This window comes from Alosa alosa, chromosome 11 (genome assembly GCF_017589495.1).
Source record: "Alosa alosa isolate M-15738 ecotype Scorff River chromosome 11, AALO_Geno_1.1, whole genome shotgun sequence".
In the NCBI taxonomy this organism is placed as follows: domain Eukaryota; kingdom Metazoa; phylum Chordata; class Actinopteri; order Clupeiformes; family Clupeidae; genus Alosa; species Alosa alosa.
This window is the reverse complement of record NC_063199.1, coordinates 33,837,390-33,862,642: the sequence shown is the minus strand read 5'-3', so window position 1 is coordinate 33,862,642 and position 25,253 is coordinate 33,837,390. Positions and strand designations below refer to the sequence as shown.

At 42.7% G+C, this 25,253-nt stretch overlaps 2 protein-coding genes across 2 annotated transcripts in view; both read left to right on the top strand.

Moving 5' to 3' along the window:
- Positions 1-8,895: 8,895 nt before the first annotated feature.
- Positions 8,896-10,353, top strand: cart2 (cocaine- and amphetamine-regulated transcript 2). Its single transcript, XM_048257443.1, has 3 exons — positions 8,896-9,196; positions 9,554-9,637; positions 9,992-10,353. Exons 1-3 carry the CDS (start codon positions 9,032-9,034, stop codon positions 10,097-10,099), a joined length of 357 nt encoding a protein of 118 aa, XP_048113400.1. The 5' UTR covers positions 8,896-9,031; the 3' UTR covers positions 10,100-10,353.
- A 5,767-nt stretch (positions 10,354-16,120) lies between these two features.
- map1ab (microtubule-associated protein 1Ab) overlaps positions 16,121-25,253 on the top strand; it is a 45,401-nt gene continuing 36,268 nt past the window's right edge. The window contains 2 exon segments of the mRNA XM_048256560.1: positions 16,121-16,370; positions 20,239-20,340. Coding sequence (XP_048112517.1) covers positions 16,163-16,370; positions 20,239-20,340 — 310 coding nt within the window. The 5' untranslated portion in view covers positions 16,121-16,162.

The window sequence follows — 25,253 nt, the reverse complement described above, 5'->3', positions numbered from 1 at the left end:
GAAAACTTGTCTGACCTAAACCCCAAAGAGAATCTATGGGGTATCGTCAAGAGGAGGAAGAAAGACATCAGACCCAACAATACAGACGACCTTAAGGCCACAACCAAAGCAACCTGGGCTCCCGTAACACCTCAGCAGTGCCACAGCTGATTGCCTCCATACCACGTCACATTGATGCAGTCATTTGGAGAGGACGCTGGCGTGTTTGTCGCCGCTTCTCGCATCCGACCTTTCCATCTCTCCTGGCTGTTTAAACTACTAATGTTATATTGGAATTCTCCTACCGTGGATGCTCCAACGTGGATGGCCTGGTCCCATCTTGGCTGGCTGCTGTACCGCTTGGACAAAGTACAAACATCTCGTCGGAGGGCTACAGCTGCGGCTCGTTCACCGGCTTGTCAACTCGCCTGGAGCTAGTACCGTACAATCATCTCGTCGGAGGGCTACAGTTGCGGCTCGTTCCCGGCTTGTCAACTCGCCTGGAGCTAGTAGCACGCCAAGCTAGGCTGCTAACAACCGAACATCTCATCATGTCTCGTTTCAAATACTCCTCAATGAAACTCAGGAACATCATCCCGCACCCTTTCCGGGCTCCTGCGCCGTCCACCCTACGTGCATCGGGCTACCAGGCATAAGTTTGTTTACCTGGCTACAACTATGGCTGTGCCGGCGCGTCAGGGCAAACTCGCCGGCTGACTCCTCCATCGCCAATGTTTCACCACCTGGAGCCCCTGGTTAGTGCCCACCACCTGTCCTTCTGAGCCCCCTGGTTAGTGTGGCGGCCAATACTGTGTCTGCTATCACAGTGCCCCCTGGTTAGTGTGGCGGCCAATACTGTGTCTGCTATCACAGTGCCTCCATTTGCCTCTTTTATGCTACTGAATGTTCGCTCACTCAACAACAAGGCCTTACTCCTCCACAAAATAATTCTGGATAAAACTTTCTCTGCCTGACTGAAACATGGCAGAATCCCCATGAATTTATCACACTCAATCAAGCCACTCCCTCTGGATATTCCTACATCCAAAAGCCTCGCAGCTGCGGCTGTGGTGGCGGCCTGGCTGTTATACACCGCACTGACATCCTGTTAAAAGAAATCCCAGTCACAACATCATCATTTGAGTGCCTCCACTTCACGCTGTCTGGTGCCACACAGCTCCAGGTGGTTCTTGTCTACCGCCCCCCGAAAGCCTCCTGCTTTCTACAGGAGTTCTCGGACCTGCTGGCTTTGGTCTGCCCCATGTCCCCAGCTACTCTCATACTGGGTGACTTTAACATCCATGTAGACTCCAGCAGCTGTTCCTTCGCTGTGGATTTCCTCTCACTGTTGGACTGCTTTGACATTAAACAACATTTACAGGGCCCTACACATGCCAAGGGGCACACCCTGGATCTGGTGTGCTGTGTTGGCCTAAGCCCCTCCCATCTCTGCTGCACGGACCCGGCTGTCTCCGACCACCAAGCCATCCTGTTCTCTGTCCCAGTGTCCCTCCCTAAGCAGCCTACAAAAAGGTCTATCACATACAGAAACACAAAGCGTGTGTGTATACCTACGCTGGCTAACACCCTAGCTGCCAACCTTAAGTCTTAAGGCTTAAGTCCATGGGGCGCCGGCTTGAGAGGCTTCACAAAAGATCCGGCCTCACTGTCCACCTCGAAGCCTACAGAGACCACATCAAGTGCTTCAAAGAGGCTCTCACCCAGGCAAAAACACTCCATTACTCCACACTTATAAACAGCCAACAAAAGCATCCGAAAATGCTTTTCTCCACCATCAACGCCTTCTTGACCCTCCCGACGGCTCCGCAGCCCTCTGATGCCGTGACCTCTGCTCCAGGTTCCTGGACTTTTTCCACCAGAAAGTGGCCATCATCCACCGGCAGCTCCAGGCATCCACACCCTCCCTGCCGGCCACACTACCTCTGCAGGACATGTACCATCCTTCTGCCTGCCCACCACAGCGCCGCCTCTCCACCTTCTCCCTGTTGGATGCTGATCAAGTCCTCGACCTCTTGACCAAAGCCGGGACTTCATCCTGCAGTCTGGATCCACTACCCACGACCCTTGTGAAGGCCGTCTCCCCACCATTTACCCCCCGGTGGCTGACATCATCAACGCCTCACTTGGCTCTGGTGTGGTACCCTCCAGCTTTAAGTTGGCGGCCGTGACCCCAACACTCAAAAAGACAGGCCTGGACCCAGATGACCCCAACAACTACCGTCCGATCTCCAACCTTCCGTTCCTGAGCAAGATCTTGGAAAGAGCAGTGGCTGCCCAGCTACAACATCACATGTCCCACCATGAGCTCTTTGAACCTCTCCAATCGGGCTTCAGACCCCATCATAGCACCGAAACCGCCCTCATCAAAATAACAAATGACCTCCTGATAGCTGCAGACAACGGCCTTGTTTCCATCCTCATCCTCCTCGACCTCTCTGCTGCCTTCGATACCATTTCCCACTCCATCCTCCTCTCCCGTCTCTCTGAGCTCATCGGCCTTACCGACACTGCTCTCTCTTGGTTCCAGTCTTATCTCTCCAACTGTAAACAATACATCACTCTGCAAGGCTCCTACTCCACCACTGCAACAGTTAACCATGGCGTCCCCCAGGGATCTGTCCTTGGCCCCCTCCTCTTTACCATCTACTTGCTCCCCCTCGATCAGATCATCCGCAACCATGGACTCAGTTTCCACTGTTATGCAGACGACACCCAACTGTATGTCAGCACCAAGCCCTCCTCACAACTCCCACCAATACAACTCAACAACTGTCTGCATGATATCAAAACCTGGATGACCAACAACCTTCTGAAACTCAACACCAAGAAGACAGAGCTCATGGTGGTGGCCCCAGCACCACTGCTCAGGAAGGTTGGAGACCTCACCCTGGTCATCGACGGCTGTCCCACCTCCCCATCTCCCAAAGTGCGGAACCTGGGCGTCATTATGGACTCCACACTCTCATTCAGTTTCCACATCCAGAGCATCACCAAAACTGCCTTCTTTCACCTCCGTAACATTTCAAGACTCCGGCCGTCACTCACCGACTCAGTCACCGAAACTCTCATTCATGCATTTGTCACCTCCCGTCTGGTCTACTGCAATGGTGTCCTGTCTGGGCTGCCCAACAAAGCCCTAGACAGATTGCAGTATGTCCAGAACTCAGCTGCCAGGGTGTTAACCCACACCAAGCCCTGGCAGCACATCACCCCCATCCTTAAGAAACTCCACTGGCTGCCAATCAAACAACGCATCAGTTACAAAATCCTCCTCCTCATCTACAAATCACTTCACTCACTGGCACCCAAGTACATCACTGACCTCCTCCACCCGTACACCCAGTCACGGTCCCTGCGCTCCACCAGCAAGGACTTCCTCTCCACTCCCTGCACCAGACTCAAGACCTTTGGTGGCAGGGCTTTCTGTGCAATTGCCCCTACCCTTTGGAACACCCTGCCCCCTCCTATCCGTTCCGCCACTTCTCTGACACAGTTCCAAAAGCACCTCAAAACACACCTCTTCTCTCTTGCCTACCCTCCCTTAACCCCTACCCTGCCCCTGGTCCCCTACTCCCACTCTTGTAAAGCGACCTTGGGTATCTTGAAAGGCGCTATATAAATTGAAGTTATTATTATTATTATTACTATTATTTGTGCAAAAGCAGCCTGACCAAGTATTGAGTGTATAAATTAACTATGTTAGATAAATCAGACTAGTCAGATTAGTTCATTTCTTTTTAAAAGATAGACATTTCTGTATTCTAATATTTTGAGATACCGTAATCATCAAGATTAAAACAAAAAATTGCTTGAAATATTTCACTTTATATCTAATGAATATATGACAAATTGGTAACACTTTACTTGACAGGTGAGTTCATAACACATTCATAGCAGCTGTCATAAACTGCACATAAAGCATTCATGACTGTTTCATGAGACATGACTCAACATTCATACCAAACCTTTCATGAATGTGGAAGACAGAATGACGACATGTAAGTGACATGTTAGATCTGCTGCAAATCATGTCAACATGACTTCAGCTTCTGCTAAATATAAATGGCATAAATAGGAAACTCAACTTATGACTGAATGCATTTACATGTATTTGGCTGCATGCACTCGATTCCTATACAGACAAACTCTTCAATACACCCCAATCACCCCAGCAATATTACTGATGTCTTAGAATTGACCATTTTCAGTACAGTTTTCAACCTCCAACGAGGGATTTGATGAAGAATAAGGGCAAAGCTTAACACCCACGTTCACTTGGTGGCTACATCAGGCCATCGCACCACGTGAGCAAAGCTCCCTTAACACTTGGACACGTGGTGAAAAACCCTGAATATCTGAAATGAAAAGCATCAAACAGACTGCCTGGAAAGAGGAAAGGGAGAGATGTTTGAGAGAAGCTAATGAGGGTTCCTCCCCCACAGAAAGTCAGTGTTTCTCATCTGGGAATTGGCTTCAAAAGACAACAGACGCACACACAAGCACACAATACAGAACTGAGCAATTCGCAATTTGTGGAGCTTTTTGAAGGTATAAATTGCCATATGACAATAAAGTTGTCTTCGTTTAGAATACACCAAATGCCATTACGAGCTTTCACACAAAGGGGCTTCAACTCATTAGTCATGAAAAAAAACTGCCTTTGAACAATTTCCCTGTAAAGTTATTCACAATTCTACGTGGCAATTATAAGATAATTGGCTTCATTTACTATATTTATCCCATATTGAATGTCTGTTTGTGGTAACAGCTTGTGACCAGATCTTACAGAGGCCAAGTGGAAGTGTTAACATGACCAACGCAGAGTGCAGAGGCCAGCTGTCCCCATGGGGATGTGCTGTGGACTCCTGCTCTACGCCGTTCCTCTTGCTTTCAGGGCTGAGCTGCCTGTCACAGTGAGAGATGGCACAGCTGCTATGGAGATCTGTAAGTGACATGGCCTTTAAATTCCAAGCCCCTGCAGCCAATCAGAGCCGTAGTGTTGAGGATCAGCATCAGGCCCGGGGCGTTGACGCCATTTCTCCGGTGGCAAATAAAACACTCACACAGAGAGAGATATCCCACTCTGGTGAAAAGAACCTGACTGAGGTCATATGGAGGACTCCTATGAGGATGCCATGGAAAAAAACGTAATCACTGACCTACATCACAGTGCCGAGGCTCTTATCTGACTTCCATGAAGCGCCTGACTACAGTGCACCAGACCAAACCAAATGATTGTGGTTGTCTGATCCTGTATGAATTACTAATCGTTGAGCTGCCTCCTCTGTAATTATGGGGTACCATTCTTTTTATGGCATGCCAGTGGGAGTCAATATGTTAGGCAACTTCAGTGTCTCTTACGAAAACACTAGGTTACTGTTCAAAGACGGGGCAGATGAAAATCAAAGAAGCTTTCTGGAAAATTCTGTATGTATAGTCCAAAGTAGTAAGTTAGCATAATGGTGATCTACTGGTCTTTGACACTATCCTTGTTTCAGATACATTGGATCCTCAAAAAATTCCACCAGAGTTCAGAAAAAAAGGCAATTTAAGGTTAATTCAATGCAATTAAAGGAGCTACCTAAAAGTAATTAAAGGTTGGGCAAAATAAATGAGTCATTTACCTGATAGGTGTTTGATTACTTCATCTTGAGGCTAGATGCTGCACAGTGTTCAATTGAAAATGCCAGTGTGATGGATCGTTTATTCCAGAGCCGAACGGCGATTGTTGACTTTGACAAAGTAAGAGTAATCCTTGTTGCATTGACAGCCCTGAATTGCTCATGTAAGGCATCTATCAATATTGGTTCCCTTTAACCCCATTTCATGGACTTGACCTTGTGTTAGAAGAACATGGAGCAACATCTGGGCGAAAGCGTTGTCATAGTTACATCATTGAGCCTGACCAGTGACTCAACGGACAAGAAAAGACTCAGATGTTACTGCTTGATGCCGATTTATGCAACAATAAAGCTTTTATGAATGATATAATGACAATTGTAGCTTGTGGAAGACATTCATGCTCATGAAATGGTTTTGAATATCAGCATCACTTCAAATCTGGTAACCTGTCAGATCAGAGGCTCTCTGAATGGCGTTGGTGGAAAAGGACACACACATGGTACACACACACATGGTACACACAACTGTTGTGTTAGGGGGCAGCCGTTATGACCCCCAAAGTTTGGCTCTCCCAATAAGTTTTTCAGTGGCTGTCCTAGATGTGGATGTCAGGACAGAGGGAACCAGAGCTCTGACGTTTTTCATTTCACAGCCAAGTGGTTAGAATGTGGGCAGAGTGCTTAAGCCGATCCCAGGCAGACAAATAGCAGCTAAATCATGCCCCATAGCACAGAGCGGAGATGGCATGGGAACAAGGGGAGCGTTTTAAACCCCTTCACTCACCCCTCTCTGCCTGGCTATATATAGCAGGATCTCTCATCACACTGTGAAAACTCCCCAAATCCGCCCCTAAAAGCACCAGGCCTGCGGAAGGCATCTTTAACCCTGGACTTGCCTCTCTCACACTCCTGTGCGTTGACTCTCCTTCTCTACAGGTGAGGAGTTGCCATGGTGTACTTGGCAACAAGTGTTTGCCTGTGGAGAGGGTCACCTTGGCAGCCTTCGTCATAGATGGTCGGTGTATACTTCTGAGCCATGAGGGGACAACATGAGAAAGAGCTCTAATCCCAGCTACCTGCTGAGGTTTTTTTACAGTTAGGCTGCCACAGTTCGCCCCACACTGAGGTCTGCTTCTCAGAGCCTGACAGCAGAGCAGTGTACATGGGTAAAGACAGGTCAGTGTACATGGGTAAAGACAGGTCAGTGTACATGGTAAAGACAGGTCAGTGTACATGGTAAAGACAGGTAGCCCTTGCATGCTGAGGCTGCCGCCATTTCACTAGAAGGTCTGAGCTGTCGGCTGAAGAGCCGTCCCTGACTCATCCTCAATGGCACTGTGAGGGAGTGTGAAATCGTCCCCTTGGAGAACGCCTGAGCTCTTCACTCGATGCTTCACCTCAGACCACAGTGTGAAAACAGGTTTAAACATTTGCCATGGCAGACCTGCTGCTACTCTGATAGAAATGGTGCAGCACCCTGTGTTACATATATTTATATATTTTATGTTTCGTCAGTTGTTACACAACACAAATGAAAACAAGTCTGATTTGATACCCATTAGGATGCTGAGGTAGCTCTTCCCCTCCAACCTGGTTAAGTAGGACACTTCTTTGTTTCTTTGATGTGACAGTAAAGGTCCCAAATGGCCTGAAATGAGGAATGAAAAAAAAATCCCTCAAAATTAATTTGTTGAGGGACATTTCATGGCTTTCTGATTAGGATATTGATAAAATGTAAACAACATGCTATAGAAAAATGACATAACATACAAACATAGCAACATGCAGACATAGCAAGATAATACAATACGGCAAATATCAAATGAGAGGCTGTCATGAAATCGCTTGTTGATACTAATGGAATATTTTACTGATCCACAGTCTTTTTTACAATATAGTCTGCCTGCCCGATGTGTGTCTACCTTGAACACATATTTGTACAGTGCTGAATGAGGGTATTAGGGCAATGCTTTCATTGGTGTCAGACACCTTTCACCCCTGTTCAATATTTGCACACTGTGATGTATTTTGTCACGCTTCTGCATAATTTAAGAATGAAACATATCAAGAATACAGCAAGAATGTTGACTACTTTGACTATTACAAAAGTGATGTTTTCGATATTGAATTGATATTTGAACTCATGAGTTGTTGTCAGAGAGAGTTTTATATTTACAAACTTATCACCATCTCTACGTTGCCATGATGAAAATGTCACAGCATTTTTTTCCCTATTGGATGTTAATGGGTTGTGCTGTGGAAATATGAATGGACACCCCGCAGCCGGTTAGCCTCCTCATGCCACTAATTTTAATAGCTTTCCTGATGTCCTGGTGAGAAATTGAATATTACAACCATTTCCTCTCGGGCAAAATTTACTCCGCACGCTGTGCAATGTTTACTCTGAAATTGCACTATTGTCGGAGACGAAAGTTAAATGATAACAAATGCGCAACTAATTTCTGAAAAATATAGCAGAGAGCTTGGAGAGCCGCAACACGTTAGAGTGAAGACCTGACACCTATTAACATGCACAGAAAGCTGACGTACTTGCAATGTTTCGTTATTAATATTTCTCTCGGTTAAATGGACCCACCGCCAAAAGCAATTTTTCTCCATGAAATCACCGTTGACAAAGAATTGAGACATGGACACGTCTAGACTTCTGCAACTGGGTGGAGCATCAAAACAACTCCAATTGTAGTGATGATTGTTTTCCCCCTAGGAATTCTCCCAATGTTTAAACGTACATTAAGAAATATACTATACTCGCATGGTAGTTGTAAACCTTGCCTGGAAAATTATATATGCTTGGATATTGTCAATTGGAAAAAAGTTACTGAACCACAGGATGATTTTAATCTTTTTAATCCGATTAAATATAGATTCGTTACAATCAAACAATTGAGGACGTCTTACAGTATAATATGCTTCTTAACATGTCATCGCCGCTCATGTCATCAGCCATGAGCCAGTTTTTTTCGATTTCTTGGATCTTATGGTCGCTGGTGGTTTGGCGACTTTGTAGCAGTATAAATCTGGTTTATGTATTATGCTACACCTGCATACATTCAAATGCAACTGAATTTTCACCACCACAAACATGTCTTTCACATAGCCATTCATCTGATTAACAGAAGTCAACTAGAACAAAACTTGCCCCAGGCGCCATACATACACTTGATGGAAATAAATGTCGGGCGCGTTCACGTAATGAGGGATTTCGCTTACGCACGAGAGAATTCAATGCCTGAGGCGGAGCGAAACACCTTCGTGTGGTTGCAAACGGTGTAGGACTAGATAAAAAGCCACACAGACTGCAGATACATTTCATTTAAAGCGTCTATCGTGGAGGAAAGGGAGACTATATTGCGCGCACCAGCGCTAAAAAACATTTTGCTACCAGAACCATGGAGAGCTCCAACTGCTGGACACGGGCTGTTGTTTGCGCGGCGCTGCTGTTCGTCTTGAGTGGTGCTGAAACAAACGACTCCGACGGGGATGTGGATGTGAACGCAAGAGCGATTCGAGACTATTATCAGCAAGACCCGAACTTGACATCCGAAAAACAACTTGTAAGTTTACGCACAGACTATCACAGTAGTATGGCATAATGTTAAGTTTACGCACAGACTATCACATTAGCATGGCATAATATTACGTTTACGCACAGACTATCACATTAGTATGGCATACTGTTAAGTTTACGCACAGACTATCACATTAGCATGGCATAATGTTAAGTTTACACACAGACTATCACATTAGCATGGCATACTGTTAAGTTTACGCACAGACTATCACATTAGCATGGCATACTGGGCACAGACTAATTTGTGGTAATGTTAATTTACGATGTCGATTATATAACGTGAATGAGAAGCCTGACTTCGGATGATTTTAGGCTCTATTGCATTATTTTGCTTCGACAGCTCGGCGCTCTTCAAGAGGTCTTAGAGAAACTGCAGACAAAAAGAGTGAATCCGTGGGAGAAGAAGTTTGGAAAAGTCCCAACGGTAATTTAGTTTCGTCTACTTGTGATATTCATTGTTTCCAGTACTTTAAATGAGGTGTGAGTGAATGCACATGTTTACTAATCTTGGTTATATCTCCATAGTTTTTTTTTTGTTTTTTTTGTTCAAAAATAATCTTGTAGATATTATAACTAAGGTATTTGGGACTAGTTGGCACGTGTTTATGGTCATTTGTTATCCAGAAAATTTGATGAGAAATATGTTATGTATACTCTACAGTGTGATGAGAAATATGTTATGTATACTCTCCAGTGTGATGTGTGTGATGAGAAATATGTTATGTATACTCTCCAGTGTGATGTGTGTGATGAGAAATATGTTATGTATACTCTCCAGTGTGATGTAGGTGAGCAGTGCGCTGTGCGGAAAGGAGCTCGCATCGGCAAGATGTGTGACTGTCCACGCGGGGCGTTGTGCAACTTTTTCCTACTCAAGTGTTTGTGAATGGACTCTACAGGTGCGCCATAGCCAGAGCTACATGACTACATGAGCTACATTACATGTATGACCAGTCAAGCCTATCAGTATTTGTATGCACTTTAATGCAGAAACCTACTGTGAACAATGCCATGACTTTTTTATTTTGTCACAGAAATTACATCCATGAATGAAATGTACGACTAGATTTAGTGTAGGCTGCATATCTGTAAGAACTGCTTCGTGAAATAAAGTGCGCAACGACTTGTTTTTGTAAAGTAGACTTCTTGTTTTTAATCTTCCTACTGAATGAACGAAATGGCATATTAACTGTTAAAAGTGCATTCGCAGGGTTAGTATATGATAGACTAAATACTTGAAACAGTTATATTAAAGTGGCTTATATTAAAGGCTGTTTTTCTGTTCGCGTAGGTAGTTATCCACGGTCTCTGATAGCCCCCAAAACACAAGCCACTCTAATATGTAAAATAATACCTTAATATTTAGACTAATGTGTTATGAACGGCATATTATCTGTCACAAACAGTACGAGAAAATAATCTAAAAATCCCTTTGGTTGACTCAAGTTGGCAGAAAGAAACATGTAGGCTACAGGGAAATCAATAGCATGGGAATAATCAGCCGTCATAATGTTTTATTTCGCTACTGAATGAATGCGCAATGAATGGATGACGTACACAACCAAATCCTCCACATGTCAACCTACGATGAAACATACTCAGGAAACTCAACATGGACAACAGTGTGTATCCACTGCAGTTTTGTTTTTCTGCCACTTCCGGCGCTACATTTTCGTGTTAAACCAGACGTCGCCCACACCCGTAACCCACCTCACACGACACTGTATGAAGACGTGAAAATAAATACTTTTACCCAAAGCGACTTACAACAATGAGAAATAACATTCAAGCTACCTTGCAGAGGAGACCTCGGGCAACAATTGATTGTACAATATAGGCTAATATGATATCCAACATACCCTAGAGCTTCAAGACAATTTGTATCCAAAGCCATGCGACATGACATTCTAATAAAACGTTGAGTCTAGTTTCATCTATGAAAACAACCGGGCTGGCAGTATATTATTAATTCAGCGCCCGCGTTTACTCATCTACCACATTACATACCGCATATCAAGGCTTTGGGTGCTGAATATAACAGACGCAGCTCCTTGTACAGTGATAGGCTATACAAGGGATATTGTTGCCTGAGTAGCTACAGCACATAGGCCTAGATATCCTAGGTTTGAGGTCCCTGACAAGGGGTTATGGCTGAAGAAAAGACTTGTAAATTCAAATACATACATCGTCTATACGAACAAAGGGCAAAATGCAATAGAAACCAATGTGAAGTATATACTGTATTAATTAAGAAAAATCTGTCATGCCATCACTGTCGGTAGATTCGTTTCTGGTTAGTACGTCCACGCACTTTGAGGAGCTAGGAAAACTTTTATATTATTTGAATGATCATTTGTATTGAGTATTTGTCGCCATCTACAGGATATTTGAAAACAGCGGCACCATCCTTGTGCCTGATAAATGTCACAATGTTCCTGCATGCTCATAATGGAGAACTTCATACATTTGTCAGAGCGGGAAGGCTGAAATCAAGTATTGTGTTGGATGACTCACTACTAGATGAATTTCGAAAAGTAACTAAATTCTTCATCCATTAAATATGAAGCGCAATACATAAAATAAGCATGAAATGTGTTTTAAATGAATGTATACTTTATGTGGTCCACATTTCCCGACTTTTAACGTTTTTGTTTAGATTTTTTACATTTTGTGACAAATACTGGATAGTTCTAGCCTGGAGATTCCAGACCCTGGTAATCTAGAAAGATTAAGGGTCTGGCCACGAATAATGTAATAGCCCAACTCGAGGGGCGGCACCAAGCATGCATTTGAAAATCTCACTGCACGCAATTGGATAAGACTATATGATCAACGTTACTGACTGATTCCGGACTTCGACGCAATTGGATAACACTACGACTGTCATCTTTTTAGCTCGCCTTTGGCCCGCCTATATCAGATACACCGATGTGATTGGCTCCCCGCGATACAAGTGGTAAAAGTAATGTGCATCATTACTCATTGCCAGAGTGTCTCCTAGAGACAATTTAAATTGTGCTCTTGCGAGAACTCTGGATTTTCCAGGGTAGGATAGTTCTACAAAATAAAGTAAGTATTGCCATTGAATGTGAGACAGAAATGTATTGTAGAACATCTAACAAACAAAGAAACCATATTCCAATTTTGTATTGTGATATTGATAACAACTAGGGAAAATGATTTACAATGTGTCTGTAGTAAATACCCCTCCCATCAATAACTTCTAAAAACTGAAACATTGCCTCAAGACTAAAAGTCAAGTTTTATCAGAAGCTTAACAGCATTCATAAGAATCATACTGTATATAAATAAAACTCAATACACCACTGACATATCTGCTATGGTCACAAAAGATAAGTGCATTAATATTTGTCCTGTCCAAAGAAGGATGGCATTGAAAGATACCACATTATAGAGACCTATGTGACTAACTAGGATTGCATAGTCAGTGTCTAGTGAAACCACTGTGTTTCTGCTGTATCACAAGATCCAGTTGTGAGATTAAATTTGAATGGTCCATTTTGGGGAATAAACAAAATACAGATTAAGTCACTGAGAGTCAAAGGTTTTGTCACTGAAAGGCAGGGGCGTCGGACTGGGGGTAAAACCACTACTGATTATAGGGGCCCAAGGGGAGAGGGGGCCCTTGAAAAGTCTGGAATATATTTTATTTTACCTGGGTTGAGGAACACGGAGGCCCATCAGGACTGCCTATGCAGGGGCCCAGGAGCTGGTGCTACAAGATGCTGAAAGGCATATGATTGGTTTGGATGCTATGTCACACAATTCCACTGCATAAAGAATAGCAGTGGAGCATATAGTAGCAACATAAGTATAAGTGTAAATATATATTGTATATATATATATACTCTTTTGATCCCATGAGGGAAATTTGGTCTCTGCATTTATCCCAATCCGTGAATTACTGAAACACACTCACAGCACACAGTGAACACACAGTGAGGTGAAGCACACACTAATCCCGGCGCAGTGAGCTGCCTGCAACAACAGCGGCGCTCAGTGAGGGGGTTAGGCTCGCTACTTCCTCCCCCTCCCTCCCATGCTGCTCCCATGCAATTGAAACTCTCCTAAACGTGCATCTCCTCTGTGATTTGCTGGAACAGTTTGTTATGTTTTCATGGGCTAGGTTTGCCCAGGTTGTTTTTGTTGCCGTTCTTGGAGCCTGGGCTGTCCACAGAGATCACATTTTTTTACAGTGTATTCAGGACACAGACAGCTAGCGGTTGGTTACAGTAGGTGATGTTTGCAGTAAGTGACATAAAATGTTTTAGCCTAAAAATCGTGTGTCATCGCTTAGAGCACCTTTAAATGAGGTGACAGTACCAGTTTATTCCAGTAGGAGGCACTGTGAGGATGACTTTTTTATGCAGGAGCTTCTGAATGCTGACTCACTGCAAGGCTCTGAAGAGCAATTGTTGCAGTGCTTGCCCCCCTCTCTCTCACACACTCTCTTTTTTCAGTCTTCTCATTTTCTCTCTCTCACACAGAAATGCAGACATCCTATGCCATGAAATTCTACAACAGAAATGTTTTTATACAAATACCATTATATTCACAAATTTCACACACACATGAGAAAACACAAACACACACACACAGTCCCTTCTTCTTGATTAAGCTGTACTGAAATGTTCCCACAAATTCAGATCCTTCTACACTCCCACTCCTCCGAACAGACTCTGACACTCTCCCATGTTCCTCTCTCTTGCTCCCATTACTGGGACACCTTCTCCTGTACTGAACAAGCCCCCCTGATTGCTGCAGTATAACAAAAACAATATTATAATCAACCAATTCTTTCTTGTTTTTATATAAGTATAAGTATATATACTCTTTTGATCTTGTGAGGTAAATTTAGGTTTTCATATATTGACTGACTTCGATGTCTGCAAGGTCAGGACTGTGTGGATGTCACGTATGCTTCAGATCAGCGCCTGTGCTGCCGTGAGTATACCATGAGAGCTATTTTTAGCAGTGTGAACTGCTGGTGCAAGGTCAATAGGGAGAAAAGCTGATTGAAGCAGGTTTTCAGAGAATACAATATGTACTTCAGGGAGGCTCATACGATCCAACATACCATGGGCTCTGGTTAGAGCTGCAACATCACTGGCCCTTGCATTTCACTATGAACTCCATTCTAGTGATAAGACATTCTTATAACCTTGCATTTCACTGTGAACTCCATTCTAGTGATAAGACATTCTTATAACCTTGCATTTCACTGTGAACTCCATTCTAGTGATGACATTCCTATAACCTTGCATTTCACTATGAACTCCATTCTAGTGATAAGACATTCTTATAACCTTGCATTTCACTATGAACTCCATTCTAGTGATAAGACATTCCTATAACCACAGTGAAAAAGGGCATTAAACAATCCATCTTATCTGCTTCCATCTGTCATTGGGGTTGTTCAATAATGCAGATATCACTGTTCTTTTGGACTGCAGTATATCGTAGCCATGGGGATATGTTTTGTAACCTGCCCATTTCAGAAATGAATACTAAATCTGATAATGACACTGCAGCCTGAGATAACTGCATCTACACTGAATTAAGATGGAGCCAGGGTATTCATGAATTTTTCATTTGTTGATGAAATGATACGTCAACAAATCTTTCCTTGACTGGTCATATAACAGATATGAATGGAAGAATGGAGGATTTCTCAAGATGCTTTTCTGGACACAACTGGACTAGCATCAGCTTGATGGCTTGCTTGTTTCATAGTTGTGCTGAAATCAGCAAGGTGGTCAGCAATTTGATACTGATTATCACTGCTGTAGCAACACCTATGGTGATACTGTGTGTGTGTGTGTGTGTGTGTGTCTGCACATATGTTCCTTTGGGGTGGGGGCTGGGAATTGAATCTGGACTGATGATTAGATTTGTCCATCTATACTAAAAAAAAATCCCAAATTAGGTTCGCTCCCATTTTTTCATGAGTTGAAGCAAACCGTTTATTTGTTCACAAATTTGGGGAAATCTGTATTCATGAGCATTTCACCTTCACTATCCAGTTATCAGCTCTGGTGTCAGCATGCCAGATACACATTCCCTCAAAACTTGTGACGTAATGACTTTGTGTTACAGCATGTAGTAAATATGCACATTTTAGAGTAGCCTTTTATTGGGACTAGTACAAGGTACATCTGTGCAATAGATATACCTTTTAATCATGCTTGTTTTGATGTCACATATCTAAGGTGGATGGATTATCTTGGCAAATTGAAGTGCTCACTAACACTGATTTGAACAGATTTGTGAACAAAAGTTGAGAGAATTTTTGTATGCATACTTTTACTTCACTTCATGAAAAATTAGAGTGAAGGCAAGTGTTGCATTAACATGCTGTTCAGTGTAAATGTAACACTATGTCCAGATCTCTCCTACACCTCTCTCTATCTCTCTATCTCTCCTACACCTCTCTCTATCTCTATATATCTATATCTCTCCTATACCTCTATCTCTCTTACACCCCTCTCTCTATCTCTCCTATACTTCTCTCTATCTCTCTCTCTCCTATACCTCTCTCTGATCTCTATATCTCTCCTATACCTCTATGTCTGTCTGTTCTGTGTTTAATATACTGTAGCTGTTCTTTGGCAAGGGGCATGTTCTTTTGATTACTTTCTTATTATAAAGGTGAACAGGTAAGCAAAGTTATTGTTTCTGTAATTAATTTGAAATCCATCTCATATTGCAGTGCACCTTAAGATTTTCAGATTCACCCTTTGGGCAAGCCCTGTGACATCATTCAGCTGCATGTGCTTTCTGACCAATCACGGAGAGGTAAATATCTCCAAATGTGAGCAGTGTCGCTCTGACATGAGCCCTGCCTGTCTTCACTTTGCACCCTGTGCAAGTGAAAGTAGTTGTCATGGAGATTGATTTGGAACGAACGTCGTGCCGCCGTGGGGTTGCCATGGAGATCCCACCCAGGGGTGCACTAGAAGCCGTGGAGGAGGATGAGGATGGCGCGCAGTTTAGCACCGAGGAACGGTTCCAGCACCTTGGACAGCGGCGACGGCGTGGACCACCTTTCTGCCAGCGAAGCTACTACATGCTCATCGTGATAGGGGAGATAGCGACAGAGCACCAGCTGCAGGCTGCCAGGGAGCATATAGAACGGGGTGAGTGCGTAAAAACCCTTTGTGCACGTGCTAAAGTTTTCCACATCTGCAGGCCATGATTGGTATAAATAGTTTGATTCACGCAGCATACTATACAAATCTTATTTCCGGAGTCTTTTGCAGTGAAACTCCTGCAGTGAACAAAATTAATAAATAAATAGTTTCGGTGAGTTGTGGGATTTCCGCCACTGGAGGCAATTTGACTATCCATTATTCTGTGAGGCTATTCTTCAAATTGGTAACCTATTACAGTTAATTTTCTAAAAGTTACTTTAAAAACATTATAAACGTATTTTAACGAAAATACACGTTCACTTTCATTGAATCACCGCATTTGCAAAAGTCTACAGTCTAGGAACAAGAACGTACTCATCCAGTAGCCTAGGCTATTGCTGCAGTAGGTTACGGAAAGCATTTCTCAAAACCTTAAAAAGTCGCAGGGGTAACGTCCTTCCTCCGTCCTCGAGTTGTCTTAAATCATCCACATTAAACAGCATTGGAATACGAGTCGTCGCAGCCATTAGCACTCTGACTATTTAATAATGCACACTGCGGTGACTTCTAGTACTGGAACTTGCTTGACAATGCGTCATGTAGCCTAGTCTACCCCGGGTTTCTCAAAGGCAGAACTGCTGCAATCGGCTAGGACCCCACCATCTCCATGGTTGCACCGACATCCGAAAACGATTTCTTGGCTATGTTGATGCACTTTTCAGCTGCGCTGTTTGGAAAACGACAGCTAAGTCTAGCCTGTAAACACCATAACAATCATATATTCTACACTACAAAACCGACAGCTACAGATATAGAAGATAAGAGAACTTTGTAGAGAATGATTTTTGAAACGTTCCTAACAGAAGAGGAACCGGTGAGGAAGGCAGCAGAGCACGTGAGGGTATAGCCTGGCACATTTACCTTCAACATGGAAGGCCTATTTTTGATAGCAGAAATGCTAATTAGTGAGGTAACCATTCATCTCCATTGCTAGTGCTATTGTTGTTGTTGATACTGATGTTGATAAGAGATAATATTGAAGGATAATCATATCACCAACAACATCCGTGGGTTTCTTTTTGTGAGAGGCGGGGTTTATTAGGCATGGTTAGGCTAGGCTATTTGAACAAAAAGGTATGCCGTACAGCATGATGTGATGTAGGCCTACTGTCATACAAATCTGTGTCCTTGCTTCTAAGTAAGTGCTGTGAATGACACTTCACACTTCTAAGTCGGGTTATATGGGATTGCTGCAGTCCTGAAGAGCATTTAGTTAATGTACAGGCATACAGGACAAAAATGTCTTACCTATCAGCTGATAACTTGAAGTGATAGGACACCGTGTAAATAATGATACCTTAATGATTCTCTATACAGTCAAAACATTTTTATACTACTCACAGTACTTAAGAGACACATTGGTATTTGTACTGAAAAGTAAACCCTTAACCCTGCTACAGATTTACCTACAGTATATTATGACAATCAATCAAGACAGCATTTTATTCAAAGAAAAAAAGTTCAGTTAAACAAGGTCAGTTAAACATACAACCTCCTCTAATACAATTAATTTGTTGTCCTGGCAGAATAAACACAAGATCCCCCATGTCTATCTGATTTCATGACGCTAGTGGTATCATCATATTTCTGTGTCTAGTGTCCACAATGTATTTTTTTCTGGTTTGGAGCCTCAATAAGGGGAAATAACACTTGATGTGTGAAGTTGGGTGTAAATGTAAGGGTTTGGGAGGCCAACAATAGAAATACAGTAAGTTAAAGGAGACTTCTATACAGAACCATGTTTATCCTCAAGATATTAGATCCCTGTTACGAAATGAGTTCATGCGAGGGACATTAAGTTGAAATCTGAATATTAATGAAGTAACTTGGTCTCAAAGGCATAGGCTGAGTAAGTCAGTTCAAGTTCTTCATATGTTACGGATAACATTCTTCCCCTAACCTGGTTCATTGATTCTTGTAACAAAAGGTTCAACTAAGGTCACATATCGGATTTTCTCCTTTCCTCTGTCTCTGTAGCTTAATAATTGATTAAATCTGAATTTTCTTATATAAATAGCTTTGTGTTAAAACGTAAGGTTTTGCACTCTGCACTAGTTTATTCCTACTGAGGATTTCACAGTACCCTTCCAGCTGTCAGGGAAAGGATGCTGGCATTTGCCTTCCCTGCTTGTTTGAAGTGTGAAATCGGCCTGAAGGCTGTGGGGTAAACTGACACAGACGCAGTGACACAGAAAATGGCCCCTGTGCTGCTGCCACTGCTGCTGTAACTGAGACGATGGGCTCCCTGTCGCCCTCATTAGTGTGCCGGCTCAGAGGCCAGAGGGCTGCGCTCTGCCCACCAGCCGGCTCCCTGCCTTCACACGCTGACCACAGCTTTCTCTTTCTGCCTTCACACGCTGACCACAGCTTTCTATTTCTGCCTTCACACGCTGACCACTGCCTGCCTTCACACGCTGACCACAGCCGGCTGCCTGCCTTCACACACTGACCACAGCCGGCTGCCTGCCTTCACACACTGACCACAGCCTGCCTTCACACGCTGACCACAGCCGGCTGCCTGCCTTCACACGCTGACCACAGCCGGCTGCCTTCCTTCACACGCTGACCACAGCCTGCCTTCACACGCTGACCACAGCCTGCCTTCACACGCTGACCACAGCCGGCTGCCTGCCTTCACACGCTGACTTCACACGCTGACCACAGCCGGCTGCCTGCCTTCACACGCTGACCACAGCCATTTTCACCTATTTACTTTCTCTTTCTGCCCATTTCTCCTGGATGAAATAAGCCCTGGGGGTCCTGGAGTATATCAATGACTGTTGTCCTGTCACCGACACAATAACTGATCTGCGTCTTATCACTTTATTGTTAGTTTTGCTTCAATACTAGAACTTTTTAGGAGAAAGTACACTGCTAACCAGCCGCCTCATCTGACATAATCATGTTCCAGTCAAAATGAGTGGTACTGAAAATGACTTCTCTGTGATTATGGAAAGCACTCATAGGAAGAATTAGGTATTTTGTCAGGGCTTCTGTCTGCTAGTTCGGGCATCAGTGTCACAGCAAAAATCAACCCTGTTTGTGCTAAAGAAGCCATGCGAATTGCTGCCTTAGAAAAGGGAACATAATCTTCTGGCGCTGAGAGAGGAAAAGCGGATTGGGTGGAGCAGAAAAAGATGAGAAAGCCGTGTGCTTATGCCTCACAAGTCTGGCTTTGCCCAAGAGTCACTGCAGAAGAGTCACTGCAGAAGAGTCACTGCAGAAGATCAGTCATTTGCAACCGTTTTCTTTTCTTTCTTTCTTCCTCTTTCTTGAGGACTGAGTTGTGTCAGGGCTGATAACGTGCTGTGGATAAAAGCATGGTCTGGTTCTAGAGTGGGGACGATGTTCTCACCCAAATCAGCTTTTTTCAAATTCACCAAGAAATCTAATTACCAACTTTTAAACGAATGGCCTGAGCAAATCAGGAGCAGTGCGAGTGAGAGCAGGGAGTGATAATAATCCATTTAGTGAGTCAGGTTCTCGTCTTATTCAACATGAGTAATAGACCCACCGAGTTCCTCTTGAGCGCCACTTCTCTCCTCATTTCATATGTATTCACAAAATCATTTCACAATAGGGTTGTGTTTGGTGTGGCTGTGTTTCACTTTGCATTTGACATCTACTATTATTTGATATATAATACTGTATATAAAGTACTTTATAGGATACCACAGAAGGACTTTAAATCCCTGCGAAAGGCTCCATTTTTACCAGTGAGTGTGGAAAGCTGACGATGACAGTATATTGGTTTACCAGTGAGTGTGGGAAGCTGACGATGACAGTATATTGGTTCTTTGTGTTTGATTGACAGGCATCCGCTCCTGGGACATCAGCCTTGCGTCATGTGACCTGGATCAGCAGCTGCAGCTCTTTGTGACGCGGCACTCGGCCCACTTCTCCACCGAGGTCAGAGGTCAGTCACACATCATGTGACCCACATGGGTCTGTGGTGTCAGGAGGCACAGTGCATCACACAGGGTGAGGGAGACAAGTCGAAGTGGGGGATCAGCAGAGCTGTCCTGCCATCCAATGGCCCACTAAGGGATCAAAACAACAGGAAAACATATTTGAACCTAAACAGGAGACATTTGATCCTTTTATTATGCACTGCTGGGGATTTTGATGAGATCGAAATGAGATGCCTTCTCTCAATTAAGGGCAGGGAAACAAACTATGGAAAAAGGATATTGTGATGCGTTGTGTGGAAATTGATTCTGTACTTAAAATTGGTGCAATGTGGTCACATTTCAGCATTCAGAGGAATGGATCTCAGAGCAATGGATCGCAACGAGCCAGAGAGAGTATTAAGAGCGTTATACAGCAGAGGGTTTAAGGAGTCATCTGAAAAAATTATTGAGGTGAAACATATGGTTTAAGTAATCTCAAAGTAATTTGTGAAGAGTTCTTAGTAAATAAGTACTTAGTATTAAGGATTAACTAGTTTTAAAGCAACACCAAAGAACTTTTTTCCCTGTCGCACGCACTATTTGTTTATCCATTTGTTATCTAGTCCGATTTGTTAACGATGTCCACAGACAAGGTAGAATATGTTGCAGGATTTTATGAAAGTACGATGTATTGCGACATCAGATGCAAGTCAAATTTGTAGTTTCTTATGTCTCATTACATTGAACTACAGATCCGCTACCCGATCTGGCAAACTTACATAGTGCGGTTATAGTCGATGAGGGCCGCGAAGCGAATGCAGAAGTGCCGTTCACCCTGTTACGAGTTGATGAAGGTACAAGTTGTGAGTTGTTTAGGGTACAAAAAACTCTTTGGTGTTGCTTTAAAAATGTCAAAGTTGCAGAAAAAAGGAACCTTTGATGTTGTGCAGTCAGTGTGGAGGACCATGTACTTCACAGTATGTGAGTGTGTGAAAGTGATCAGTATTGCACCATCATGTAGTTTACTACTGAACAGTACTGTATGTGAGTGTGTGAAAGTGATCAGTTTTGCACCATCATGTAGTTTACTACTGAACAGTACTGTATGTGAGTGTGTGAAAGTGATCAGTATTGCACCATCATGTAGTTTACTACTGAACAGTACTGTATGTGAGTGTGTGAAAGTGATCAGTTTTGCACCATCATGTAGTTTACTACTGAACAGTACTGTATGTGAGTGTGTGAAAGTGATCAGTATTGCACCATCATGTAGTTTACTACTGAACAGTATGTGAGTGTGTGAAAGTGATCAGTTTTGCACCATCATATAGTTTACTACTGAACAGTACTGTATGTGAGTGTGTGAAAGTGATCAGTATTGCACCATCATGTAGTTTACTACTGAACAGTATGTGAGTGTGTGACAGTGATCAGTTTTGCACCACCATGTAGTTTACTACTGAACAGTATGTGAGTGTGTGAATGTGATCAGTATTGCACCATCATGTAGTTTACTACTGAACAGTATGTGAGTGTGTGAAAGTGATCAGTTTTGCACCATCATGTAGTTTACTACTGAACAGTACTGTATGTGACTGTGTGAAAGTGATCAGTATTGCACCAACATGTAGTTTACTACTGAACAGTACTGTATGTGACTGTGTGAAAGTGATCAGTATTGCACCAACATGTAGTTTATTACTGAACAGTATGTGAGTGTGTGACAGTGATCAGTTTTGCACCATCATGTAGATTACTACTGAACAGTCCACTAGGATCTTGCAAATTGTTGTGATTGTTTAGACCACAACTCATGCAAAATTTCCATGTTTCTGCATTTTTTTCACTGAAATATTGTGATACAGAGACATCTGCAAGCTGCAATTGCTGGACATTCTTGAAATTGCAAGATTGTAAATTCCTGCAAAGCCTGACTGAACATCCCCATATAAATGTCTGTGAGCTCAGTTTGTGATGCAAAAGCAACAACAACAGCAACAAATTGCATTTTTTTTGCAAGGCACCCAAAGCACTTTACAGTGATAAGGGAACCTCTCTAACCACAACCAAAGCATTTTAGTGAAAGCTAAGTTATAGGTCCAGTGTTCACCTTCCGAAATATTAGTATCATCTCTACATTCTACACAGTCATGGCAGTAAAACTGAAGTATAGACTGCAGACACATGCAGAACTTGATGATATCACACTCCTAAGCCTCCCCTCTGGTATTACTTTTTGCACATCAGTGCTATCTTGGCAGAGATTGCTGTAATGTGCAAAGCTGTGTCTCCTCATCGTCTGTCATCATAGTGATTATCCGAGAGAGCTGTGTCAGGAGACGGAGTGCTGCAGTCAGGGCCGTGGCATAGCGTTAGCGTTAGCTTTAGCCCCTCTGCCACCTCTGCAGTCTGCTTTCAGGGCTCAGTGTCTCAGCTCAGAGTCTCTCTGTTGTGTTTGTGTATGTATGTTTGTGTGTGTGTGTGTGTGTGTGTGTGTGTGTGTGTGTGTGTTTGTGTATGTGTATGTGTGTGTGTGTGTGTGTGAGCCTCGGAGGCTTCTGCTGCCACACACCAGCAGTCCAGGGAGGCCTGAGATTCAGGGACATTAGCACACTAGTGTTAATTTCGTCAGACGAGACGAGAGGAAATATGTTAAATCAGCGACCTTTTTTTCATGATTAAGGCGAGGCGATGACTAGGCGTCAGTAATGTCCTGAAACACTGACTAAGACTATCTTAAGATGCATTATTGTTGACGAAAAAAAAGACGAGACTAAAAATGTTTTGCATGAAATAAAACTAAGATAAAATCTCCCTTCATGTTCGTCTACAAAATGAGAAGACAGAATATCTAGCTGTTACGTTTTCAAAATATTCGAATGAGTTCATAACGCAACAGCTTTCCTGTAGGCTAGTCGTGCTGCTGCTGCAACCCTGTGGCTGCAACACGAAACTACATGGAACAAGAACACTGGAGATTTCTGCCAGAGTTAGCAAACTAACTACCTAAGCTTTTATGCCACTGCTACATACCCAGAAGTTGACGCTTCTCTCATACAAATTAACATCCCCCAGAATGTCCATACGAAAATGTTCAGCATGTAATGTCAACTATTCATCTAGTTAGACTGATGATGCAAAGTTTGCTAGCAAGTAAGCTAATATAGAAAGTTCGCTAGCAAGTTAGCTATGGCTAAGATGGAGAGTCTGTTTGGGGAATGTGTTGTGTTTGGGCGCATATCGCCATCTAGCGAGGCGGAGTAAAAAACATTAGTAGTTTGGCCTACGACAGTGTTTCTCAAACTATTTCAGTTTCAGGACCACTTAACTAACCCCTAGCTAAAAAAAAAAAAAAAGATTAGACCTACTTCAACAGTAGCCTATAATTAGTCTATAGGCCTACTCACTGAACCACCTTGCTTATTGTCTTTGCACTTTGCTTATTGTGTCAGAGGATTCATTCTGTATGATTTAAACTGGCATATCTTACATAGACAGTGTTGCAGAACTGTTTGATTTAACTACAAGTTATTTGGCAAACAACTCATCTATATTATATTTTTACCACGCCTGCTTTCATCGCGGACCACTTGGTGATCCCCCGGACCACACTTTGAGAAACACTGGTCTCACTTCTATATGACAGTGGTCCAGTCAAATCTTTTGTCTATGGTCAAATCCCAGCCGAGCTATAACTGTAGCTCGACTTACCTGTGCATGTAAACATACGGACTGACAAAAATCAGAATGAGTAATTATAACAGACGAGTAGCCCTGTGGACACACAATATTGTTGGAAAATTGAGATGTGTGAAACACTATTTGACTCAAATGGTAATCAGAAATAATTTGTTTTAAAAAAAAAAGACTAAAATGTGTTGACTAAAACTGACTAAGACTAAGATACCTTTAGTTTTCTTTTGACTCAAAAAACTAGACTAAAATGAATGAGACTTTTAGTTCGACTACTAAAACTTGACTAACAAAAAATGATATTTGAATGACTAAATATGACAAAGACTAAAAAGGACATTTCGTCACAAGACTAAGACTATGACTAAATTAAAAATAGGTGACAAAATTAACACTATAGCACACAATGTCTGCCTGCAGGCTCAGCTGGGTCTGACTCAGTGACTGATTTCTGATATAGGAGGCCTAAGATCAAAGATTCTGTGGTGTGTGTGTGTGTGTGTGCTTGTCTATGTGTGAGTCCATGTGTGTCTGCGTGTCTGTGTATTATTTGTTTTTGATTGTATTTTATAATCTCAAATAGATTATGCATTGTCATGTTGTCATATAGTGATTGCTTAATGATCACTCACCAGGCTTAACAGAAGTATGCAGTAATTTTTGAATGATTGAGCAGCCATCATTCAATCACACAATTTTGCCTCGCAGCAGTACTAGATGTGCTTGCGGCACCAAATGTGAAATTGCTTGAAAGTTCAACATCGGTTAGACATCCTTTTGTTGCAGGATTACACGGTTTCTGAGGGCTCAAAACACCAATTCTGATTGCTTACAATCAGCGTAATCCTTAGCGTTACCTATGTTTTGATTTTTACAGAAACATAAAAATACCTTTTTTTTTAACTTTTACCATTTTTAACTATTTACTATGCTTTAACTTAAATATCACTAAACTTTTATCTTACATTATTTGCATACATATATGTATACTTGCAACAACGTGATTAATTATGAGATGTATAGCATAACAACACTTAATGTAATGTAAAGCTATTTTCCAATAATATTTGTCATAGCACACCATAAACATTACATTAGACGCAAATCACGTCATAGCACACCATAAACATTACATTAGAACCAAATCACGTCATAGCACACCATAAACAATGAGCCGCAGCACAATGCATTTCCTGCCAGATCAGAGGGCATCGAAGGACACACAAGGCTGGGATCCGATTCTGTT

What these genes read in the sequence shown, in the direction of transcription:
- cart2 (XM_048257443.1), top strand. Translation starts at nt 9,032, where the DNA reads ATGGAGAGCTCCAACTGCTGGACACGGGCTGTTGTTTGCGCGGCGCTG. An exon ending in TGACATCCGAAAAACAACTT is followed by an intron (nt 9,197 to 9,553) that starts GTAAGTTTACGC and finishes TTGCTTCGACAG; the next exon opens with CTCGGCGCTCTTCAAGAGGT. An exon ending in AGTTTGGAAAAGTCCCAACG is followed by an intron (nt 9,638 to 9,991) that starts GTAATTTAGTTT and finishes TATACTCTCCAG; the next exon opens with TGTGATGTAGGTGAGCAGTG.